The following is a 25,085-nucleotide window of genomic DNA, read 5'->3' on the forward strand; positions in this document are numbered from 1 at the left end:
ATTTCTTATTTCCACTAAAAATCACAAAACTATTTTTACTAAATTCTAGGGAAAATAACAAGCCTAGGAAAATTAGTTTCACAATTTTAGCATTTTTCTACATTTTTTAACAGATTTCTAAAGTCTTTCGGAAAAAGAAAAAGGAAAAGGCTTCAACAGTAATGGGCTGGATTCAACCCAGGCGGCCCAGTCCAGAGAGGAAAGGCGCCCGCGCGCGCCCGCGCCCTGGCTGTTTTGTGCAGAGACCCCCGCGGTTTAGACTAACTGCGACCGAGTTCATCTACTGTTTTTGTGAGTCACTGACGTTTGCAGAAACGCCCCTGATGTTCTATTTCTTCACCCGACATATCCTCGACGGCATTCACGCCCCGCCGAGCTCCGGCGAGCGCCAGAACCGGCCGATTGGGGCTATGGCTAGGGTTTCTGAGCAGCGGACACCGAATTCAAGTCCTAAGGACCATTTCCCCTAACTTAATTGCGTTATTGGTCAACTATGGAGCTCTGGCCACGGTGGCCGTAAGCATAGCGGCTATATGGTCGTGTTCCCGGCGACCAGAGAGCCCTTAGTTCAATTCAATGGCTCGGCAAGAATCGTAGATGCACGAGAATGCTTAAACAAGGGAGCAGAGGGGAGGGACTAACCGGAGTATGGCTGGCGACGGTGAGCTTGGTTTCACGGTGGCGGAAATCAGATTTGGGGGAAACTCCGAATTCGAGCACACGAGTGGATAATTGTGGCCGATTAGCGGTGGCTGGTTAGCTTAGGACCTTACGGAACTGGTGGGGGGGCTCAATTTATAGGGAGCGACAGCGGCGGCGATCAATTCGAGCAGGTTGTGCTGGCGGCCGGAGACGGGGAAGAAGCCTGGCGCGCGCGGTTACGTGTCCCTAGCCGTGGCGGGCTCATCGGCGATGATGGGACGGCAGTAGGGAATTACGGCGGTGCCGTGGAAAGGCTCGGACACGCGGCGGGCACAGAGATGGCACGACGGCGGCGAACGGCCTTATCTACGGCGGTGAGCAAAGGGGAGGGGTGCCGTGTCCGATCGGGGTGGCTTCCAGCTCAGCGGTGACGACGATCTTTTGACGCCGCGAAGCTATCCACTTACCCGAGCGCGAATCGTGACGCCGGCGACGTGAATCACGGCGGAGAGGTTACCGGCGTCGAGCTGTCCAAGCTGGCGTCCTTATCAGTGCACTGTACCATCGAGGAGCTTGTTCAGAGTGCCTGACAGACAATGTTTAAGCTTCTTTTTCTCTGATTTTCAAATGGCAACACACCCAGTGATCTATAGCAAAATTGTAGTGCTATAATCCATCTACATCTTTGCTACAATGTGTACTCACAAAAGGTCACTGGATCCAAATCAAAATCGAGCTCAAAGTTCATCCCATCACACTGTTAATCTGAATTTCAGGCTTCAGGCAGTCTGACAGTCCAACTTCAGGCTCATTTATCTCTAAATTTCTCTTAACAACTGAGCTCACACTCTTTAGCAAAGTTGTTCTCCTATAATTGGTCTTCAACTTTGATGAGGTGACCTAGGGCAAAAACCCTATACTTTGAAAGTTGCAAAGCTTCAAAGTTGAGCCAATTCTCTGAGTTTCAGACTTAGAATAGAACTCAAATGAGGTCCATTTTGCATTTAAGTCCAAAACTTAGGGTTTGGCTTTCAAGTCCACATATTTGTGAACCAATTGACTTAAAACACTTATTTAGCTTGGTTTTTGCACTTTAGTCCAAAAGTGGACCAATTTTGCATATAAGCCCCTAGGGTTTGGTTTCAGGGTTTTTCAGGGTTCCAATTAGGGTTTCTGGTATCCTAGGGGTATAAATGTGATTCAAGTTTATTCTTGGGTCATTTTATGACTTTTACCCTAAAGTCTTTAGGTTTCCTTAACTTGGGTTAAGTTTTACCCCTTTAATCCCTGTTTAGGGCTAAAGCTTCCTATCCAGGGTCCTATTTGCAAAACACTTAAAACAATACAACTTGTTTGAAATTTTTGCCTAGTGAATGCACTCTAGGTGTGTCAAACATATGCAATGCCAATGCTTATGATGTCATGCTCATGTTTTAGTTATAGTAACACCAGGGGTGTTACAGGTGCGAGGTATACGAACAACTTGAAAACATCTTAAGGGTAGAAGCGACGTAGCTGTTGGATGTTCCAAGCGTTGCCGTAGACCTCGCCTTGACTGTTGGCCAGCTTGTACGTTCCGGGCTTCAGAACCTTGGCGATGACGAATGGTCCCTCCCAAGGGGGCGTGAGCTTGTGCCTCCCTCGGGCGTCTTGTCGCAGACGAAGCACCAGGTCGCCCACCTGGAGGTCTCGGGACCGGACCCCTCGGGCGTGGTAGCGTCGCAGGGACTGCTGGTACCTCGCCGAGTGTAGCAAGGCCTTGTCTCGAGCCTCCTCCAGCAGGTCCAGCGAGTCTTCTCGGCTAACTTGGTTGCTTTGATCGCTTTAGGCCCTCGTCCTCGGGGAGCCGTATTCCAGGTCTGTGGGCAAGACGGCCTCGGCCCCATAGACTAGGAAGAACGGCGTGAAACCCGTGGCTCGGCTCGGCGTTGTCCTCAGGCTCCAGACCACCGAGGGGAGTTCCTTCATCCATCGCTTGCCGAACTTGTTGAGGTCGTTGTAGATCCGAGGCTTGAGCCCTTGTAGAATCATGCCGTTGGCACGCTCTACTTGCCCATTTGACATGGGATGAGCCATGGCAGCCCAGTCCACCCGGATGTGGTGATCCTCGCAGAAGTCCAAGAACTTTCTGCCGGTGAACTGGGTGCCGTTGTCGGTGATGATGGAGTTTGGGACCCCGAAGCGATGGATGATGTTGGTGAAGAACGCCACCGCCTGCTCGGACCGGATGTTGTTCAGAGGTCGGACCTCGATCCACTTGGAGAATTTGTCGATGGCGACCAGCAGGTGCGTGTAGCCCCCGGGCGCCTTCTTCGGTGACGGAAATGCATCGCTGGAGGATGCCTGAGGAGCTGCGGTGGTAGAGCTCCTTCTCATCGCCCAGCAGGACGAACGACTTGGCGCGCCGCGCCACCCGCCGAGCCACCCGCCGAGCCTCGGCTCGGTCGAGGGGTAGCTCTCCTTGGTGGAGATATTGCAGGTACGGGGCCTGCCAGTTTTGATCAGGTGTGGCCCCGCTTCGCTCCCCCTCGACGCGCAGCGCCTCACCCTCGGGGGCCGAGGGTACCTCGGGGGCCGAGGGTACCTCGGGCTAAACCGAGGACGCCTCGGGCCGAGCTGAGGGTGCCCTGGACTGGGCCGAGGGCGACTCAGGCTCGGGCGTGTCGTCGATCTTGACGGAGGGTTGATGCAGATCCCGGGAGAAGACGTCCGGGGGAACCGTTGTTCGCCCCGAGGCTATTTTAGCCAACTCGTCCGCAGTCTCGTTGTAGCGCCGAGCGATGTGGTTGAGCTCGAGCCCGTAGAACTTGTCCTCCAAGCGCCGAACCTCATCGCAGTAGGCCTCCATCTTCGGGTCGCGGCAGTGGGAGTTCTTCATGACTTGGTCGATGACGAGCTGCGAGTCACCGCGGGCGTCCAGGCGCCGGACCCCTAGCTCGATGGCGATCCGCAACCCGTTGACCAGAGCCTCGTGCTCAGCCACATTGTTGGACGCCGGGAAATGGAGGCGTAGCACATAGCGTAGGTGTTTCCCGAGGGGCGAGATGAAGAGCAGGCCTGCGCCGGCCCCCGTCTTCATCAACGACCCGTCGAAAAACATGGTCCAGAGCTCCGGTTGGATCGGAGCCATCGGTAATTGGGTGTCGACCCATTCGGCCATGAAGTCCGCCAAAACCTGGGACTTGATGGCCTTGCGAGGGGCGAACGAGATTGTCTCGCCCATGATTTCCACCGCCCACTTTGCAATCCTACCCGAGGCCTCTCGGCACTGGATGATCTCCCCCAGGGGGAAGGATGACACCACAGTTACCGGATGAGACTCGAAGTAGTGTCGCAACTTCCGCCGTGTCAGGATCACCGCATACAGCAGCTTCTGAACTTGTGGGTAGTGGACTTTGGTTTCGGACAGTACCTCGCTGACGAAGTAAACTGGCCTCTGAACGGGCAATGCATGCCCCTCTTCTTGCCTCTCGATCACAATCGCGGCGCTAACCACCTGAGTGGTCGCGGCGACGTAGACCAAGAGGGCTTCTCCGGCAGCCGGAGGCACCAAGATGGGCGCCTTTGTGAGGAGCGCCTTCAAGTTCCCGAGAGCTTCCTCGGCCTCGGGGGTCCAAGTGAAGCACTCGGCCTTCCTTAAGAGGCGGTACAGAGGTAGACCTCTTTCGCCGAGGCGTGAGATGAAACGGCTCAGAGCCGCGAGACATCCCATGACCCTCTGTACGCCTTTCAAGTCCTTGATGGGCCCCATGCTGGTGATGGCTGCGATCTTCTCCAGGTTGGCTTCGATGCCCCGCTCGGAGACGATGAACCCCAAGAGCATGCCTCGGGGCACCCCGAAGGCACACTTCTCGGGATTGAGCTTGACGCCTTTCGCCTTGAGGCATCGGAATGTCACTTCAAGGTCGGAAAGGAGGTCGGAAGCTTTCCTCGTCTTGACTATGATGTCATCAACGTAGGCCTCGACCGTGCGACCGATGTGTTCGCCGAACACATGGTTCATGCACCGCTGGTACGTCGCGCCCGCATTCCTCAAGCCGAACGGCATGGTGACATAGTAGTACATGCCGAAGGGCGTGATGAAAGAAGTAGCGAGCTGGTCAGACTCTTTCATCCTGATTTGATGATACCCTGAGTAGGCATCGAGGAAAGACAGGGTTTCACACCCAGCAGTGGAATCCACGATTTGATCGATGCGAGGCAGAGGGTAGGGAACCTTCGGACATGCTTTGTTGAGACCAGTGTAGTCTACACACATCCGCCATTTCCCCCCTTTCTTTCTCACAAGCACGGGGTTGGCAAGCCATTCGGGATGGAATACCTCTTTGATGAACCCTACCGCCGTTAGCTTGTGGATCTCCTCGCCTATCGCTCTGCGCTTCTCCTCGTCGAATCGGCGCAGAGGCTGCTTGACGGGTCGTGCTCTGGCCCGAATATCCAGCGAGTGCTCGGCGACATCCCTCGGTATGCCGGGCATGTCCGAGGGACTCCACGCGAAGACGTCGGCGTTCGTGCGGAGGAAGTCGACGAGCACTGCTTCCTATTTGGGATCGAGCCCGGAGCCGATCTGGATCTGCTTGGAGGCGTCGCCGCTGGGTCGAGGGGGACGGCCTTAACCGTCTCCACTGGCTCGAAGTTGCCGGCATGACGTTTCACGTCTAGCACCTCCTTAGAGAGGCTTTCCAGGTCGGCGATGAGGGCCTCGGACTCGGCGAGGGCCTCGGCGTACTCCATGCACTCCACGTCGCATTCGAACGCGTGCTTGTACGTGGGGCCGACAGTGATGACCCTGTTGGGGCCCGGCATCTTGAGCTTCAGGTAGGTGTAGTTGGGGATGGCCATGAACTTCGCGTAGCATGGCCTTCCCAGTACCGCGTGGTAGGTTCCTCGGAACCCGACCACCTCGAACGTCAGGGTTTCCCTTCGGAAGTTGGAGGGCGTTCCGAAGCAGACGGGGAGGTCGAGTTGCCCGAGGGGCTGGACGCGCTTCCCAGGAATGATCCCATGGAAGGGCGCAGCGCCTGCTCGGACGGAGGACAGATCGACACGCAGGAGCCCGAGGGTCTCGGCGTAGATGATGTTGAGGCTGCTGCCTCCGTCCATGAGGACCTTGGTGAGCCTGACGTCGCCGATGACGGGGTCGACGACGAGCGGGTATTTCCCCGGGCTCGGCACATGGTCGGAGTGGTCGGCTTGGTCGAAGGTGATGGGCTTGTCGGACCAGTCTAGGTAGACTAGCGCCGCCACCTTCACCGCGCAGACCTCCCGGCGCTCTTGTTTGCGGTGCCAAGCCGAGGCATTCGCCGCTTGCCCACCGTAGATCATGAAGCAGTCGCGGACCTCGGGGAACTCTCCTGCTTGGTGATCTTCCTTCTTGTCATCGTCGCGGGCCCTGCCACCCTCCGCGGGTGGCCCGGTCCTGTGGAAGTGGCGCCGAAGCATGACGCACTCCTCAAGGGTGTGCTTGACGGGCCCCTGGTGATAGGGGCACGGCTCCTTGAGCATCTTGTCGAAGAGGTTGGCACCTCCGGGGGTTTCCGAGGGTTCTTGTACTCGGCGGCGGCGACAAGGTCCGCGTCGGCGGCGTCACGTTTCGCTTGCGACTTCTTCTTGCCTTTCTTCTTGGCGCCGCGCTGAGTTGACGCCTCGGGAGCATCTTCCGACGGGCGGCCCTGGAGCTGCTTGTCCTTTCGGAAGATGGCCTCGACCGCCTCCTGGCCGGAGGCGAACTTAGTGGTGATGTCCATCAGCTCGCTCGCCCTGGTGGGGGTCTTGCGACCCAACTTGCTCACCAGGTCGCGGCAGGTGGTGCCGGCGAGGAACGCGCCGATGACATCCGAGTCGGTGATGTTGGGCAGCTCGGTGCGCTGCTTTGAGAATCGCCGGATGTATTCCCGGAGGGACTCTCCCGGCTGCTGCCGGCAGCTTCGGAGATCCCAGGAATTCCCGGGGCGCACGTACGTGCCCTGGAAATTGCCGGCGAAGGCTTGGACTAGGTCGTCCCAGTTGGAGATCTGCCCCGGAGGCAGGTGCTCCAACCAGGCGCGAGCGGTGTCGGAGAGGAACAGGGGGAGGTTGCGGATGATGAGGTTGTCATCGTCCGTTCCACCCAGTTGGCAGGCCAGACGGTAGTCCGCGAGCCACAGTTCCGGTCTCGTCTCCCCCGAGTACTTTGTGATAGTAGTCGGGGGTCGGAACCGGGTCGGGAACGGTGCCCGTCGGATGGCCCGGCTGAAGGCCTGCGGACCGGGCGGTTCGGGCGAGGGACTCCGATCCTCCCCGCTGTCGTAGCGTCCCCCACGCCTGGGGTGGTAGCCTCGGCGCACCCTCTCGTCGAGGTGGGCCCGACGGTCGCGGTGATGGTGCTCGTTGCCGAGGCGGCCCGGGGCCGCAGGCGCGGTGTTGCGCGTGCGTCCGGTGTAGACCGAGGCTTCCCGCATGAATCGGGAAGTCGCGGCATGAGGTTCCGAGGGTTATCCCTGCCTTCGGGAGGCAGAGCTCTCGGCCCGTCGGACTGCGGCGCCTTCCAGGAGATTCTTGAGTTCCCCCTGGATTCGCTGACCCTCGGTGGTTGATGGCTCCGGCATCGCGCGGAGAAACATCGCTGCTACAGCCAGGTTCTGGCCGACCCCACTAGATGCGGGTGGCGGCCTGTCCCTGACGTCGTTGGCGACGCGGTGCTGGAAGCCCTGGGGCGGATGACGTATTTCTCCGGCCGGGGGTTGGCCCGCCCATGCCTGCCCGACGTCCCGGCGGATCGGCTCAAGCGCTCCTGCTCCCTCGTCGAGCCTGGCCTGCACCCCGCGGATTTGCTCGAGCTGTGGGTCATGGCCCCCCGCCTGAACGGGGACCACAGCTAGCTCCCGTGGGATGTCAACGCGGGGCACCGGCCTAGGGAGATCACCGTCCTCCGGCATGCCGAGATGATTGCCTTCGGAGGGACCCCCCAGATCGACGTGGAAGCATTCGCGGCTTGGGCCGCAGTCCTCGTCGCCGAGGCTGCGGCTCCCGTCGGAACAGTCGGAGAGGCAGTAGTCACATGCGGTCATGAAGTCCCGCATGGCACTGGGGTTGCCAAGTCCAGAGAAATCCCAACAGATGCTGGGCTCGTCGTCTTCCTCGGACCCAGAGGGCCCGTAGGTCGAGACGTCCGTCAGCCGGTCCCAAGGCGACCGCATGCGAAACCCCAGAGGGTTCGGACTCGCCTCTACAAGAGCGCCCGCAAAAGCACGGTCGCTAGGCGGGTTGAGGCTGAATCCAAATGACGTGGGATGGGAATCGGTCGGTACCTCTTGGTCGACGAGCGGCGATAAAGTCACGTCGGGGACTGACTGCACCGTCGTCTCAGGTACGAGGGTGACATTCAGCAAGCTCTCCGCGAGCGCGCTGGCGTCGTCCGCTTGCTCGGGATTGGCGTGTCGCGGGGAGACGGCGCTCGTCTTCGTCTCAAGCGCGAAGTCGATACCCGGTGCGCCCCTCGTTGGGGTGCCGGGACTGTCGACTCGCTCGACAGTCGATGAGGCGCTGCCTCCTGCTTGGCCTTGGTCGCCCTGCCTTCCCCTCCGTCGGCGGGGGAAAGGGCAGGATGAGCTCGAAGGTTGTTCTTCCACCACGCGGGGAAGACGTCGTCGATTCCGCCGCCGGCGGGTGGGCTGTCGGCCGCCATTGTCGTTGTCGCGCGGCGGTGGAAGGAGTATCATGTCGTGGCTGCCATCGAGGGACATGAACTCAAGACTCTCGAAACGGAGCACCGTCCCGGGTTGGAGAGGTTGCTGGAGACTGCCCATCTGGAGCTTGACGGGAAGCTGTTCGTCAACACGCAGCAGGCCCCTACCTGGCGCGCCAACTGTCGGCGTTTCGAGACCGGGGGGTCCCTGGGCCGACGAGTGAATGTCGCCGCGTGCCCCAGCCCAGATGGGTCGAGCGCGAGGGCGAGCGCGAAGGGGGGAGAGCGAGGCGGCCGGAGACCGGCGTGAGAGAGGTGGGAATCCCGCGGCCTTCGTGTTCGTCCCGCGCCCAGGTCGGGTGCGCTTGCAGTAGGGGGTTACAAGCGTCCACGCGGGAGAGGGAGCGAGCGGCCCCAAGCGAGCGCCTGTCTCGTCCTCGTCCCCGCGCGGCCAACCCTCTCTAAGAGGGCCCTGGTCCTTCCTTTTATAGGCGTAAGGAGGGGATCCAGGTGTACAATGGGGGGTGTAGCAGAGTGCTACGTGTCTAGCGGAGGAGAGCTAGCGCCTTAAGTACATGCCGTTGTGGCAGCCGGAGAGATTTTGGCACCCAGCTGGTGTGATGTCGTGGCCGTCGGAGGAGCGATGGAGCCTGGCGGGGGGACAGCTGTCGGAGCGGTTGAGTCCTTGCTGACGTCCTCCTGCTTCCGTAAGGGGGCCGAGAGCCGCCGTCGTCACATAGTATGGGGGCGCCATCATTGCCTATCTGGCGGAGCGAGCCAGATGGGACGCCGGTCTTGTTTCCTGCGGCCCGAGTCAGCTCGGGGTGGGGCGATGATGGCGCCTCCTGTCGACGTGGCTGGTCTGCGCCCTAGGTTGGGCGATGTGGAAGCTCCTCCGAAGCCGAGGTCGAGTCTGTCTTCCGTGGCCGAGGTCGAGTCCGAGCCCCTGGGTCGGGCGAGGCGGAGGCCGTTGGCTGAGGCTAGGGCGGAGTCCGAGCCCTGGGGTCGGGCGAAGCGGAGTTCGTCGTCTTCTGGGGCTGAGCCCGAGTTCGAGCCCTGGGTCGGGCGGAGCGGAGTTCGCCATCTTCCGGGACTTAGCCCGAGTCCGAGCCCTGGGTCGGGCGGAGCGGAGTTCGCTGTCTTCCGGGACTTAGCCCGAGTCCGAGCCCTGGGTCGGGCGGAGCGGAGTTTGTCGTCTTCCGGGACTTAGCCCAAGTCCGAGCCCTGGGTCGGGCAGAGCGGAGTTTCCTATGGTGCCTTCGGCCGGGCCTGACTGCCTGTCAGTCTCACTCTATCAAGTGGCACCGCAGTCGAAGTGGTGCAGGCAGTGCTGTCCTTCTATCAGGCCGGTCAGTGGAGCGGCGAAGTGACGGCGGTCACTTTGGCTCTGCCGGCTGGGGGGCGCGCGTCAGGATAAAGGTGTCAGGCCACCTTTGCATTAAATGCTCGTGCGATTTGGTCGGGGTTGCTTCTTAGCGAAGGCAGGGCCTCGGGCGAGCCGGAAATATATTCGCCGTTGGAGGGGGGCCTCGGGCGAGACGGAAAACCTTTGGGGTCGGCTGCCCTTGTCCGAGGCTAGGCTCGGGCGAGGCGTGATCGAGTCGCTCGAATGGACTGATCCCTGACTTAGTCGCACCCATCAGGCCTTTGCAGCTTTATGCTGATGGGGGTTACCAGCTGAGAATTAGGAGCCTTGTGGGTACCCCTAATTATGGTCCCCGACAACCACCATCCCCTTTCCCTTAGGATCCATCTCTTCGGGCGGTTAGTCCCTTAGATGAAGAGTACGGCTCCGATATCAATTGAGAGCACCTAGAGGGGGGGTGAATAGGTGATCCTGTAAAAATCAAACACTAATAGCCACAAAACTTAGTTATGAGTGTTAGTACGGCTAAGTAGCTTGAAGCGAGTTCTTGTGAACACAAACAATCACAGAGAGATCAACACGAGACACACAATTTTTATCCCGTGGTTCGGCCAAGTAACACTTGCCTACTTCCATGTTGTGGCATCCCAATGGACGAGGGTTGCACTCAACCCCTTTCAAGTGATCTGATGATCAACTTGAATACCACGATATTTTCCTTAGAGTATTTTCCTGTTTCCGAGGAATCTCCACAACTTGGAGTCTCTCGCCCTTACAACAAGGATCACAATGAAGGCACAGAGTAAGGTTGGGAGAAACAACACACGCAAGACTCAAATACGTCGCACACCTACGCACACAAGTGAAGACTCAAGCTCAAATGACAACACAGGGAGTTCGCGACTCGAATGGAGCTCAATTCTCTAACACAACAAAGCGAATGCGCGGGAGCAGAGTCTGAATGCCTTAGAATACTTAGTGAATGCTTGGGTGACTCCTCCATGCGTCTAGGGGTCCCTTTTATAGCCCTAAGGCAGCTAGGAGCTGTTGGAGGCAAACTTGGAAGGCCATCCTTGCCTTCTGTCGAGTGGCGCACTGGACAGTCCGGTGTGCCATCGGACAGTCCCTGTAGCTGTCCGGTGCGTGATCGCCTTCCAAATCAGGCGCATCCGACTGTTGCTCCTCTGGGCTGATTGGCGCACTGGACACTGTCCGGTGCACACCAGACATTGTCCGGTGCACACCAGACAGACCGGTGCACCAACCGACCGTTGGAGCAGTCCACGTGTCGCGCGAAGAATGTGCGGCCGACCGTTGGCTCACTGGACAGTCCGGTGCACCACCGGACAGTCCGATGAATTATAACCATACGCCGTCGTTGATTCTCGAGAGCGACGAGTTCACGCGGACCGGCCTGGCGCACCGGACACTGTCCGGTGCACCACCGGACAGTCCGATGTGCCAGACTGAGCTGAAGCTTGACTGCACTCAGCCAAATCTTTTCCAATTTGTTTCTTTTCTTCTTAGCTCTGTTTCTAACACTTAGACAAATACATTAGTATTCAAAACCAATTTACTAAGTCTAGAAACATATCTTGTTATATGATTTGCACTTCTTGCTTGTTTAGCACATAACAACTCACTCACTATGTGTTGGACACTTAATCACCAAAACATTATAGAAATGGGCAAAGAGCACATTTCCCTTTCACACATCCTGTGATGTCTTCACGCCATCACCGTGACCGTCTGGTCTTCCATCGATAACTTCGATCTCTCAAGACATCGGAAGGTTGTTGATATTAATTTCTAGCGTCGGCTTAGTTAAAAATAGAAAATATGCTCGCTTATTTTATGTTGACATAGACCACTTTTAAAATTAGCAATCAATAAAAAAGGAACTGTTGGAGCACATACATTTTTCTACTTTTTAAAATGTTTTAGCAACTTTTAAAATCTATAATTTAGGATGCTAAATTTATATAATTATTAGAGATACTCTTAAGAGAATTGTTGTACATGGTCTAAGCCCACTACGCCAACGCCTGACGCCCAATTCTCCGGTTCCAGTCTCCACTCACCCGTCAGTCCGTCACCCGAGACTGACCGCCGCCGCCGTACAGCACGGGCGCCGGTCACCGGGGAACGCAGGAAGCAGCACCCTTCTCCAGCTCGGGCACGCAGCAGTGCAGCACGGGCATGCAGCAGCAGGCAGCACGACACCGGCTTCTCTAGACTCCAGCTCGCCACCACCAGCGTCCAGCCTTCAGCAGGTATCGCCCTCTAGTACTCGCAGGCAATGCCTGAAGCTCAGGTTCATACATATACTATTCGTTTTATAGTTGTTTAGTTTAATGCAATAAGAGGAAGCATCCTGCAGCACACACCACACGACTCCACCACGCCAGGTTTCTTCTTCAGTTCACAACGGCAATCGGCGACCTGCTTGCTTGACTAGCTTGCAAATTCATTGCGATTAGTCAAATCAATTCATATCTGAATCCATTGCAAATTTGTTAAAGTTTGCTTAGGCGAACTGAACTTCACATTAAAGTTTGTTTGCTTGGCTTGTATTTGAGGCGTGGGGGGTGAAGATAAGATAGTCTAGAGTGACTCCTCTTTACGAAACAAGGGTCAACGGGCACGTTATCGGGGGAAAAAATAGTTCTGGAATGAGGCCATCTGTGCATAGTTGGTAACAGCACTTTGTGCTTCTGTCAAATGATGCTAATTTGTTACTAAGTGCATCCAGTATGGTGTAAAGTTTGCCTTTCGTGCTATGGCTTGAGATCTTGCAAATTATACAAGTTGCATACTGAGAAAGATGGTGTAAAGTTCTAAGGCTGGCGTGTATCTTGCCTTTTTTTTTCTTATGAAGCTAGAATGTGAACCGCAAGTCGGCAGTACAAACGAACTCTGAATCTGTCATGCTGTCAGCCTATCCAGAACTGCTGCAGTCCCACGCCACTATCCAATTCGAGCAGAGGCAGGCGGGGATGCTCTCTCTACCCGCCTGCTCACCATTCCGCTTACCCCCTACCCGTTGTGGCGCTCGCCGGAAGAGCGCGGCCGCCGCGACCATCACGATGCGGGACCGCAGCAAGAACCGGAAGCCGACGCAGCGAGGGCGGTACCTCAGCACCGAGGCCATCCAGGCTGTCCAGTCCCTCAAGCGCGCCGCGCTCCGCGGCGCCCCCGCCGCGTCCGCCGCTGCCGTGGTGGAGCCCAAGCTGCGACGCCTCCTCAAGGCAGACATGGTCGCCGTCTTCCGCGAGCTCGCCGCGCAGGGCGAGGCCCTCCTGGCCCTCCAGGTACGCGCTGCTATTTGTGTAGTACTTGCCGCTTCACCGGCAGCCCGCACGAAGCTAATGGGAATGGCCTTGGTGGCTATTCTGTCGGTTGCAAGGCAAATTCTTCGACATATTCTGTCGATCAATTGCCTCTGAATATGTAGATTAGCAACTTATAATTAGTAAAATCGTTAATTCCTCGGGTGCCCTAATTCCTTTCATGAAAGCTGTGCCGTGCTGAACTTTGTCATCTGCTTAAGTTGTGCCCACTGCCCAAATTCTTAAAACTGAAGCATATCTTAATGCTCGTATTTGAGAACAATGGTTTAGCTAAAACCTGTCAGCCTTTGTAATTTGTAAACTACTACTAACAGATGTGTACCCACTATATTTGGTTATAAACCTCATTTCCGTTATATAGATGTGTTGTATTTCTCGTCTAAGTCACCAATTTACCACCAGGTTTGTACCTCTAACTTCATGTAGTTATACCTTTTTAATGTTAGCTTCTGTAGATGACCTTTATGGGGGGATACTGGGTACATATGAGACATTTAGCCATTTAGGGTTTGTTTGAGAACTCTATTTTCCTAAGGGGTTTCTATTTTCCCAAGGGAAAATGAACTAATTTCCCTTGGAAAAATACAAATCCCGCCTTTACAAATTTTCCATCGTTATTAGTGGGCTTCACCTCATGAGTTCTACCATCTATTTCCACTTTTCCTAGTTCTTACTCTGCTGTTATATATACATATTAGGATTAGTAGTTGGTGCTACTGCTGACAACCTGAAACTTCTACTCCTGAACAGAGAAACAAAGACCAAGATCTTCTCAGCTTCACAATGTTGTTAATTCTTGTAGGTGTTTGAGGAGATCCGGAAGGAGCATTGGTACAAGCCGAGGTTGCTTTGGTACGTAGATCTTGTTACAGTGCTTGCAAGCAAAGGTCTCCGGACTGAGGTCGACAGAGCCTGTTCATATCTGAAGAGGGAACAGTTGGAGCCTGACACTGAAGGTTTCAATTTGCTTCTGAAGGCACTCCTAGACTCTGGGTTCACACAGTTAACACTGGACTGTTTCCGTCTAATGAAATTGTGGGACAGTGATCCTGACAGGATAACGTATACAACATTGATCAAAGGCCTTGAATCCCTAGGAAAGATGGAGCTATCTGCTGGCATTCGGTTGGAGGCAGAAAATGATTATGGTTCCTTGGACTTCCTCGATGAAGTGGAGATCGATGAGGCTTGCAGAAGTAGACCTTAACAGGATGGGTCAATCTTGCTCTTTGATGCAACCAGCAGGAGTAAATCTTTGTGAAGTGCAGAATGAGATTATACAGAACCTTAGTAAATAATTCTTTCCTAGATCTTATACACAATTTTAGAAATTAGAACAGACCTTGTTGCAGCAAGTACTAGTATTGACTACTAATATCTAGCTGTTTGTTGTGTATCCAAAATCTTGAGGGGTCACCTGTTATCTTAACTTGATTTTTGTTTGACATCTGTATGGATGTCTAACCATGCTGTTATTCCCTGAATTATAGTGACATTACTATTTTCGCTTCATCAAACTGTATTTTTTTATGTGTCGTAGTGTTGTGGTAAGGTACCAAAAGAACAGAAAAAATTGGAGAGGAACAGAGGAGCATGGGTCTGGTGCCACTGAATTAGTGTGTCAATACGACGGTATGCACACACAAACTTTTTACAGGTTCGGACCAGTCGCTTCACATGACACTACATTTATTATGAAGTGTCATTTATTATGAAATAGATGAAACTAGTTTTATCATCATGAAACTATGATAACTCATTTCCAATGTATTGGAAAGCGTGTGAAACCACCATTGAGAGCAGTTTGTTTCATCTTTATTTATTTCATTTACGGGGCGTTTAGATCCCTTCATTTTAGAGGAATTGGAATTCACTTAATAAAGTAACTTATTTAGTTTGGAATTTGACATTCCACCACTTTCCAAAGTTCAGATATAAGTCTATCTCAAATTCATGGGGTTGAGGGTGGAAAATGATTTTATGCATTACTAGAATTGGTTTCTAATCTATAACTTACATGACACTCTTCGTCTCACTCCTCTATAGTAAAAATGTAGCACATAAATATCTTCGACATCTTGCTAATAATAATATACAAATATATTTTGCATAAAAATGAATTAGCTTAATTGATACTCCCTCCGTCCCAGGATATAAGGCGTAACCACCTCTGGTTCAAAGACCAAGAAATGCATTTAATTGTCTCTATACCACTGCATCGATATACGTATGTATAGAGAGAGCACGCCTTATATTGTGGGACAAGAATAAAAAGTGGTTACGCCTTATATCTTGGGACGGAGGGAGTATATGCCTAAATTACTATTATTAGAATGGAATTCAATTCTTGTGATCCAAACGGGGCGTTATTCCTATTGATTATTTAGATGCAATATTTAAGCCACATGCTAGTCTATGAAACTGTGTCATGAATTTCTTCATCGAGATAGTATATTTCATTCTTTATTTTATCTTACTTTTGTTGACATGGTAACAATGAAAATGGTGTGATGAAATTACCACTGAAAATAGCCTTATCACACAAGGAAGGGATGCATAACTCTATCCAGCAAAAGCCAAACTACTACTATCTAGTTGTTATATCATACACAGAGCACACCTTTAATATGCCATAACAGTGATATGACGGACCAGAGTGGCAGTTATAGGTGGCTAGGTGCCCACGCCGTCGAGTCGAGTACAACGTAATTATTTGGTATTTCCTCCGTTCTTTTTTATTTATCGCGGTTTAGTTTAAAAATAGACTAGCTTATGAGAACGGAGGTAGTATTTGGTTACTTGGAGAGTTGAGTGACCCAACACAAGATTTATATAGGATTGAGAGGTTTCGTCGTGTCAGAGAGACGAAGAATAAATAAATGCATAGAGAACACTTGATTCTTGCACGGCTAAAGTAGAGCGATACCCTTACGCGGGTGTCCCGAACCCTTGATTTACATTTTGCTATTACATTTGCATAATTTACTTTGAAGGAATTCTATCTGATGGAGACACCCCGCGTCAATATTATCTAGAGAGGGTCGAGTTCCCACTCGCCACAAAACCAATCAGCTCTAAATTTAGGATTGACCTATGCTGTCCCCAATCGTCCTACCAACCAAACGTCCGGACACCAGCTCATCGGTACCACCCTTCCTTTACCATGGCGCCTCGCTCCTCCGGTGGGCTCTCAGGTTTCAGCATCCACTTTGGGGGTGTTTGGGAGCAAGGAGATTGGAAGGGTTAAGAATTTTAGCCCTTCTAATTTTCTTGCTCTAAAACAAGCAGCCTACAGTTGCACAAAATCACGTTGTCCATATACATGTAATCTGCAAACGGTGATGGTAGATAAGACCTGGTAGTCCTTTGTTCCCTATAGAAAAGAAAAGACATGACCTAGTGATGGTATTGTTGCTCAGAAAAACAGAGATTTGAGTGATTCTCTGCAACAAATGGCGTGCAACAAGTAACTGTATTGCCCTTGTCTAATTTTTTTGTTTGAGAAGTTATAATTGTACTGTTACTCTCTGAATGAAGTATTGCCGGCGTTTCGAACCTGGGGACCCTCAACCGAGCCGACCAGTGAATTTTATCGTTGCGTGCCCATGTCCAGATGAGTTGGCGCAAGATGGAACACAAGGGGGAATTTATTATCTCGCACCGGGGGATGCTCGTAGTAGGGGTTACAAGCGTCGCGAGAGAGAGAGCCTATTCGTTTGCTCGTCCCCGCGCGACCCCCCCCCCCCCCGCAGGAAGGCCCTGGACCTCCCTTTTATAGATGCAAGGAGAGGGTCCAGATGTACAATGGGGGGTGTAGCTATGTGCTAACGTGTCTGGCAGAGAAGTGCCTGAGCCCTGTGTACATGCCAACGTGGCTGTCGGAGAAGTGCTTGAGCCCTGTGTACGCGATAACGTGGCCGTCAGAGAAGTGCCTGAGCCCTGTAGAAGCACAGCTGCCGGTGCGGCTGGGATCCTGCTGACGTCTCCTTGCTTCCGTAGGGGGCTGAGAACCACCGACGTCATGGACGCACGCGGGAACCATCATTACCTGTTATCGGGGTGAGCCAGATGGGACGTCGGTCTTGTTCCCTCGTAGCCTGAGCTAGCTAGGGGTAGGGTAATGATGTATCCCCTGTGGCGCGGTCGGTCCGAGCCCAAGGTCGGGCGAGGCGAAGACTTCTCCTGAGGCCGAGGCCGTGGTCGGGCGAGGACGCGATTCCTCCCGAGGCCGAGGCCGAGGCTGAGGCCGAGTCCTGGGGTCGGGCGAGGCGGAGACCTCCTCGCGAGGCCGAGGCCTAAGGTCGGGCGAGGCGGAGCTTCCTGTTGCGCCCGAGGCTGAACTCGGCTGTTGTCAGTCTTACCCCGGTGGGTGGCATAGCAGTCGGAGCGGGGCGAGCGGTGATGTTTTCCTGTCAGGTCGGTCAGTGAAAGGGCGAAGTGACTGCGGTCACTTCGACCTTGCCGACTGAGGCGCGCGTGTCAGGATAAGGTGTCAGGCGATCCCCGCATTAAATGTGCATGCGATACAGTCGGTTGGTGAGGCGATTTGGCCAAGGTTGCTTCACAACGAAGCCTGCCCGAGCTGGGCTTCGGGCGAGTCGAGGGTACGCCCACTGCCTGAGGAGGCCCTCGGACGAGGCGTGAATTCATCCGGGACTACTGTTCCCGCCCGAGGCCGGGCTCGGGCGAGGCGAGATTGCGTCCCATGGTAGACAAGGCCTTGACCTGAACCGTGCCATCAGTATTTGCGGTTTGTGCTGAGGGTGGTTATCAGCCGTGTTTAGGAGTGTTGGGGGTACCCCTAATTACGGTACCCGACAGTAGCCCCCGAGCCTCGAAGGGAGTGTTGGTACTCGCTTGGAGGCTTCGCCGCATTTTTTGTGAGGGGACCGGCCTTTCTCGGTTATACTTTGTTCCGGTGGGTGCGCGCGAGCGCACCTGCCGGGTCTAGCCCCCGAGGCCTCGGAGGAGTGGTTTGACTCCTCTAAGGTCTTAATGCTTTTCGTGATGCTTCGGCCGGCCTGGTTGTTCCCTCATGCGACCTGGCCGTAGCCCGAGTGCATGGTCAGGTTCTGAGTTTTTAGGCTGGTCTGTTGACGCTGTCAACAGTTTGGCCGTAGCCGGGTTGCGAGAACAGCCCCTGAGCCTCTGCACGGAGCGAGAGAACGATCAAGGACTGTCTCGACTATTATTATACGCCCCTTCGTCGCCTTTTCGCAAGGAGGAAGGGGGGAAAGCGCCATGTTGCCCTCGGGGGGCGCCGAACATGGTGTTTCCAGTGAGTTGCTAACGGGTGATCCGAGTGGACGCCCGTGCCCCGTTCGATAAGGGTCGGCTAGTGGCCCAGAGGCGCGCTCCAAAAGTACCTGCAGGTGATTTACCGGACCCGGTCCCATTCGATAGGGTCCGAGGGCTCGATGCCTCCCTCCGGTGGGATTCCGTTACAAAATCATTCCCACTGGTCTCGGAAATGTCCTAGGGTACCTCGGGAGCGTAGCTCGAGCCTCGGCCATGTAACGTACGCACGCAGGGTCATCCCTGACTCTACGTGCTCTGGGGCGGCTGTCGAACCCTTTCGAGGGGCCAGCCTTCGAACCCCTGATCAGTAAAGGGCACGGAGCCTGAGTGCTCTGGGGCGGCTGTCGAACCCTTTCGAGGGGCCAGCCTTCGATCCCCTGATCAGTAGGAGGGCTCGGGGGCCCGTTTCCTTCGCTGAGAAGGATCCCTTTCGAAATATCCTCTTTCCCGGTCCCTGTAGCAAGAGAGAGAGAAAGAGGAAGAGGAAAAGGATATGAATTTAAATGGTGTGGCGCACCTTTTTTGACGCGGTCATCATGGCGGAGGTGAAACGACGCTCGCTTCGCCTGCCAAAGGTGTCGCTTGCCCTGCCGAGTAGTTAATGCGACGGAACGGGCGATTCGTGGGGCGGCCGCGTGCGCGAGTCGTTCGAGGAACGGAACACGGGCGCGTCGTCTTCATGCCGTGGGAGAGGGCTCTCCTGCCGCTGCAGGAGGGGACGCGAGCCTGCAGGCGATTTGACCGCTGCTTCCGCTCGTCTGTTGCCACAATTACTGCCGGCCCTCTTTTGACCATATCAACCGCCGTGCCTATCCCTGCGGCTGACTGACCCATGATCGTTGCACTTAATTGGTAATGTTGGGTCACACGCAGGGCTGCCTCGAGTCGCGGCACTGGTTCCATAGTCAAGAAGACGCGGCATTGGCGCAAGTGGCGGTGCGGTTTTTCGCACGTAGTAACCGGCGCGTCGGTTACATGACATGTGGGCCCAGGCCTTCATGCTGGACCGCCAGATGCGACGAAGCCGAAAGGGTGCACAATCGCGGTGCGGTTGCACGCCACTTGCATGGCGGTCCGCCCTTTCGACCGCTGGTTTCGGCGAGGATGGAGGAGTGCTTATAACCGCGGGGCGGTTACATGCTACGCGTGCGGTGGTTTGGCTTCTTCCGTTTCGGGTCAGCTCGCATGACGTGTGGGACCTAGCCCCCGCGTCGCAGGGTGGGAACCCTAGAGCACGTCAGTGGAGACTTTGCCCGTGACGCTTGAGGATGTGAGTGGGGAGAGCCGCCTTTGAAAGGGGGTCGATCCCCCGGGCAGTAGCCATGCCTTCATACTTCTCGCATTCATCACGCCCTTCCACCTTGCGAGCCCCTAGATGGGGTGCACCTGCGTTGCCTTCTCCTTGCCGGTGTTGGAGGAGCGCGACCTCGTGGGGGTTGGCGCTCTTCAGACATCGCTCGGCTTCAGGATTTTCATCATGCAGCCCGGCTACAGTCCCTCACCAATGGTCATCCGTAGGGATGACCACCAGCCTTGTGGTGGGGAGAAGCAAGCCGGGCTGCGGCCTCTACCCCGCCCTCAGCTTCAAGGATGTTCATCATCCGGGCTGGGGAGGAGGGTGTACCGAGTTGGGGCCTGCCTCCGCGTGGGCCGGTGACCCGCTTCTTCCTTCCGCATTCGAGGGAGAGGGGCATCCTCCAGCTGTGCGAAGGAGGCGTCCTCCAGCCATGCGGGGGAAGGCGAACTGCTGCTGCCTAGCCAGGGTGCAGCTGTTCGTCCTCCATCCGGGCAACGGTCGCGCCGTGCGCAGGCGGCTGCTGTCGCTGGCGCTGAAGCGGCGGCCGCCGCTGGAGAGGCTTCCCACCGCAGCGGTGGTTGCTTCCGCCTGACGAGACTGTCAGTGCCACCTATGCTTGGGGCCTCCGGCTCTTTGGCTTTAATGGCTGGTTCTCGTCCCCCGTGAGGGGACGTGAACGAGGGCCCTTCAGCAGTAGCGTTTGCCCTGAGGCCATCGCTGCTGCTGTCTAGCCGCCCGAGGCGGAGGTCGTTGTCGCGCTGCTGGTGCGGTGGTCGCTAGCGAACCACCTGGAGTTTTTATCCCACAGGCCTTCCGGTGTGGAGGTTGTTCATACCTGCGGGAGTGGAACCGGAGTCCCATTTGTAATGGTACCCTGGGTATGGGTGTTTGTTCTTTGCGGCTGCTAAGGCCTGAACATTTGGGCATTTGAGCGCGATGTCGTGTTTCTTCCTCATTTCGAGCACTAGGACTTGCCTGTCGGCTAGCTGAACCACTTAACCGAGTGTGAGTTGCCTTGTGCAGAAGGTGACGAGTGAGGTATCCGTATCCCGGAGGCGTAGGAGTCCCTCGGCTCGGTCGACCTTGCCGCTCAAGGCCTCTCTCGCTCAGCTTTAAGACCTTCGGCCGCTCTTCGATGAGCTGAAGCCGGAGGCGGCGGTGTCAGCGCGGACGGAGGCGGTGTCAGCTCGAATAGAGGCTTCGTCAGCCCAGGAGCAGGTGGCTTCCCAGGCCGAGGAGGTGCAGCAGCGGCGGCTGGAGCTTGGCCAGGTCGTCCGTGAGCGGGACCAATCCCGGAGTCACGCCGCCGAGGCCGTGAGCCGGACTGAGGTCCTCGGGGGACAAATGGCTGAGGCTACAGAGCGGCTAGCCGGGGTGTCTGCTCGGGCCGGGGCCCTTGCGGAGAGCCTGGCCGTGAGGGTCCAAGCGCGGTGCTGGCATCCTCCTTCGAGGTGGAGATCCTTCCGTCCGTGTCGCCGTCCGAGGCTGGGCCAGGTTCCGCCGAGGGTGGAAATGTCGCCAAGGGTGCTGCTGCTCCCCCTGCCTATGTCTGAACCTACAGGAACAGTTTGTCTGTAGTATGCGTATGTTTTTTGTGGCCGTTGAGGCCTAAACATCTTATTATCGTGTTATAAAGTTGTGTTTCCTTTCCTCTCGTTTCGAGTATCAGGACTTGTTCGTCGGTAGAAGAATCGCTTATCCGAGCGAGAGTTACTTTTCGCGGAAGGTGATGAGTGAGGTATCCGTATCCCGGAGGCGTAGGAGTCCCTCGGCTTGGTCGGCCTTGCCGCTTACATGCACTCTCACTCGTTTGCAGGATTCTGTTATCGATATAGTCGAGAAGTCACGAAAGTCGTTTTCTACCCGAGCGTTAGGACTTGTTCGGTAGCAGGATCGCTTATCCGAGCGTGAGTTACTTTTCACGGAAGGTGATGAGTGAGGTATCCATATCCCGGAGGCGTAGGAGTCCCTCGGCTCGGTCGGCCTTGCCGCTTACGTGTACTCTCGTCGTTTTTAGGATCCCGCTATCGATATAGTCGAAAGCACGAAAGTCGTTTTCTACCCGAGCGTTTAGGACTTGTTCGATAGCAGAACCGCTTATCCGTGCGTGAGTTACTTTTCGCGGAAGGTGATGAGTAAGGTATTCGTATCCCGGAGGCGTAGGAGTCCCTCGGCTCGGTCGGCCTTGCCGCTCATGGTCCCTCTTGTCGTTTTCAGGGTTCCGTTATCGATATAGTCGAAAGTCGTTTTGGTAGAAAACTTTTCCTTTGGTAGAAAACTTTTCCGAGGAAAATTTTGACGCAGAGGGGGTTCCCCCCTTCTAGCCCCCGAGGGAGGGTCGGGCTTTGCCAAGGCAGGGCTGATCCTTCCTTGACGGTTAGACTTTATTTACGTATGTAAAGAAAACGAGGTACATGAACGACTTGAAACATTTTAAGGGTAGAAGCGACGTAGCTGTTGGATGTTCCAAGCGTTGCTATAGACCTCGCCTTGATCGTTGGCCAGCTTGTATGTCTCGGGCTTCAAAATCTTGGCGATGATGAACGGCCCTTCCCAGGGAGGAGTGAGCTTGTGGCGTCCTCGGGCGTCTTGCCGCAGCCGAAGTACCAAGTCTCCCACCTGGAAGCCTCGGGGCCGAACCATTCAGGCGTGGTAGCGTCGCAGAGACTGCTGATACCGCGCCGAGTGTAGTAAGGCCACGTCCCGAGCTTCTTCGAGCTGGTCCAGTGAATTTTCTCGGCTGGTCTGGTTGCTTCGGTCGTCGTACGCCTTTGTCCTCAGGGAACCGTATTTTAAGTCCATGGGTAGGACGGCCTCGGCCCCATAGACTAGAAAGAACGGCGAGAAACCCGTGGCTCGGCTTGGCGTCGTCCTCAGACTCCAGACCACCAAGGGTAGCTCTTTCATCCACCGCTTGCCAAACTTGTTGAGGTCATTGTAGATCCTCGGTTTAAGTCCCTGCAAAATCATACCGTTGGCACGCTCCACCTGCCCATTCGTCATGGGGTGAGCTACGGCGGCCCAGTCCACACGGATGTGGTGGTCCTCGCAGAAGTCCAGGAACTTCTTCCCAGTGAACTGCGTGCCATTGTTGGTGATGATGGAGTTCGGGACCCCAAAGCGATGGATGATGTTTGTGAAGAACGCCACCGCCTACTCGGACCTGATGCTGGTTAAGGGTCGGACCTCGATCCACTTGGAGAATTTGTCAATGGCGACGAGCAGGTGCGAGAAGCCCCCGGGTGCCTTCTGCAAGGGACCGACGAGGTCCAGACCCCACACGGCAAACGACCAGGTGATGGGTATTGTCTGCAGGGCCTGAGCAGGCAGGTGCGTCTGTCTTGCGTAGAATTGACACCCTTGGCAGGAGCGTACAATCCTAGTGGCGTCGGTTACCGCGGTCAGCCAGTAGAAACCTTATCGGAAAGCGTTTCTGACGAGGGCCCGAGGTGCTGCATGGTGACCGCAAGCCCCCGAGTGTATTTCTTGCAACAACTCCTGTCCTTGGGCGACAGATATGCATCGTTGGAGAATGCCCGAGGGGCTGCAGTGGTAGAGCTCCTTTTCATCACCCAGTAAAACAAACGACTTGGCGCGCCATGCCAGTCGTCGGGCTTCGGCCTTGTCGAGGGGCAACTCTCCTTGGAGGAGATATTCCAGGTACGGGGTCTGCCAGTTCGGGTTTGGCGTGACCCCATTCCGCTCCCCCTCGATGCGCAGGGTTTCACCCTCGGCGGCCGAGGATGCCTCGGGCTGGGCCGAGGTCTCCTCGGGCTCGGGCGTGTCGTCGATCTTGACGGAGGGTTGATGTATGTCCCTGGAGAAGACATCCGGGGGAACCGTCGTCCGCCCCAAGGCTATTTTCGCCAGCTCATCCGCAGTCTCGTTGTACTGTCGAGCGATATGGTTGAGCTCCAGCCCGTAGAACTTGTCTTCCAAGCGCCGAACTTCGTCACAGTAGGCCTCCATCTTCCAGTCGCGGCAGTGGGAGTTCTTCATGACTTGGTCAATGACAAGCTGCGAGTCGCCACGAGCGTCGAGGCGCCGAACCCCTAGCTCGACGGCGATGCGCAGCCCGTTAACCAAAGCCTCGTACTCGGCCACATTGTTTGACACCAGAAAATGGAGGCGCAGCACGTAGCACACATGTTTTCCGAGGTGTGAAACGAAGAGCAAGCCAGCGCCTACTCCGGTTTTCATGAGCGACCCGTCGAAGTACATGGTCCAAAGTTCGGCCTGGATCGGAGCTGTTGGCAATTGGGTGTCGACCCATTCAGCCAGGAAGTCTGCCAAGACTTGAGATTTTATGGCCTTCCGAGGGACGAATGAGAGTGTTTTGCCCATGAGCTCCACTGCTTACTTTGCTATCCTACCCGAGGCCTCTCGGCACTGGATGATCTCCCCTAGTGGGAAGGATGACACCACAGTCACCGGATGAGACTCGAAGTAGTGTCGCAACTTTCGCCGCGTCAGAATTACCGCGTATAGTAGCTTCTGAATTTGCGGGTAGCGGATCTTGGTCTCGGATAGCACTTCGCTGATGAAGTAGACCGGCCTCTGGACGAGCAGTGCATGCCCTTCTTCTCGTCTCTCGACTACGATCGCGGCGCTGACCACCTGAGTGGTTGCGGCTACGTAGATCACGAGGGCTTCTCCTGCAGCGGGGGGCACCAAGATGGACGCATTGGTAAGGAGTGCCTTAAGGTTTCCGAGGGCTTCTTCGGCCTCGGGGGTCCAAGTGAAGCGTTCGGCCTTCCTTAAGAGGCGGTACAAGGGCAGCCCTTGCGACGGAACCTCCCAAGTAATTAGGCCCACCTACAGTTGTCCTTGTCTAACAGACATCAGACACCCTGTAGATGTTCCTAAGACACTTGACAAGTTCGGTATCTTTCCTTACCTTACCAGGAACGTTTCACCCATCTTGCAGACATTACAGAACATCGGAGATAAAGAAATGCGGAAGCGATTACATTTATTTTAAAAGCAAGCTTAAGTTATTTTATTACAGACCAGAACTAAAGCGAGTGCAGAGTAGTAATATTATACAAACCAAGGAAGGCACAAACTCCTCCCGATAAGTTCAAGCAAAAGATCCTATGTGGAGGACCAAGTCCTCCCGCACTTCAGTCTTGTTTTTCTTCATTTGGTACCACCTTGGAGCAAAAGCAACAAAAATTTGTCGCTTCCTCACCTAAAAACAACAAAGGGATAAACCCTGAGTATGGAATTACTCAGCAAGTCTTACCCGACTAAGGAAAAGACTCTCAAGGGTATGCTGGATAAATAGGAGTCAAGGAGAGGCTTTAGCAAAAATCAACTTATACTTTTGCAAAAATAGCTTACTAAAGTGAGTCCTTACTTTCAATCTTTTAACGCCATATTAAGTATTAATAGACTCTATTTGCATCTAGTCTAATTTCAACATCTCATCAATACAACATCATTTTTATCCATAGTGTTCACATC

The 25,085-nt window shown here is 54.9% G+C and overlaps 1 protein-coding gene across 1 annotated transcript; it reads left to right on the forward strand.

Annotated features, from left to right (window-relative positions):
* Positions 1-11,725: 11,725 nt before the first annotated feature.
* Positions 11,726-14,536, forward strand: LOC103646322 (protein THYLAKOID ASSEMBLY 8, chloroplastic). The gene is made up of 3 exons (XM_008671054.2): positions 11,726-11,947; positions 12,612-12,985; positions 13,827-14,536. The coding sequence occupies exons 2-3, from the start codon at positions 12,671-12,673 to the stop codon at positions 14,229-14,231; spliced, it is 720 nt and encodes a 239-aa protein (XP_008669276.2). The 5' UTR covers positions 11,726-11,947; positions 12,612-12,670; the 3' UTR covers positions 14,232-14,536.
* The last annotated feature ends 10,549 nt before the right edge of the window (positions 14,537-25,085 follow it).

The sequence above is a fragment of the Zea mays genome, chromosome 2 (genome assembly GCF_902167145.1).
Source record: "Zea mays cultivar B73 chromosome 2, Zm-B73-REFERENCE-NAM-5.0, whole genome shotgun sequence".
Taxonomy (NCBI): domain Eukaryota; kingdom Viridiplantae; phylum Streptophyta; class Magnoliopsida; order Poales; family Poaceae; genus Zea; species Zea mays.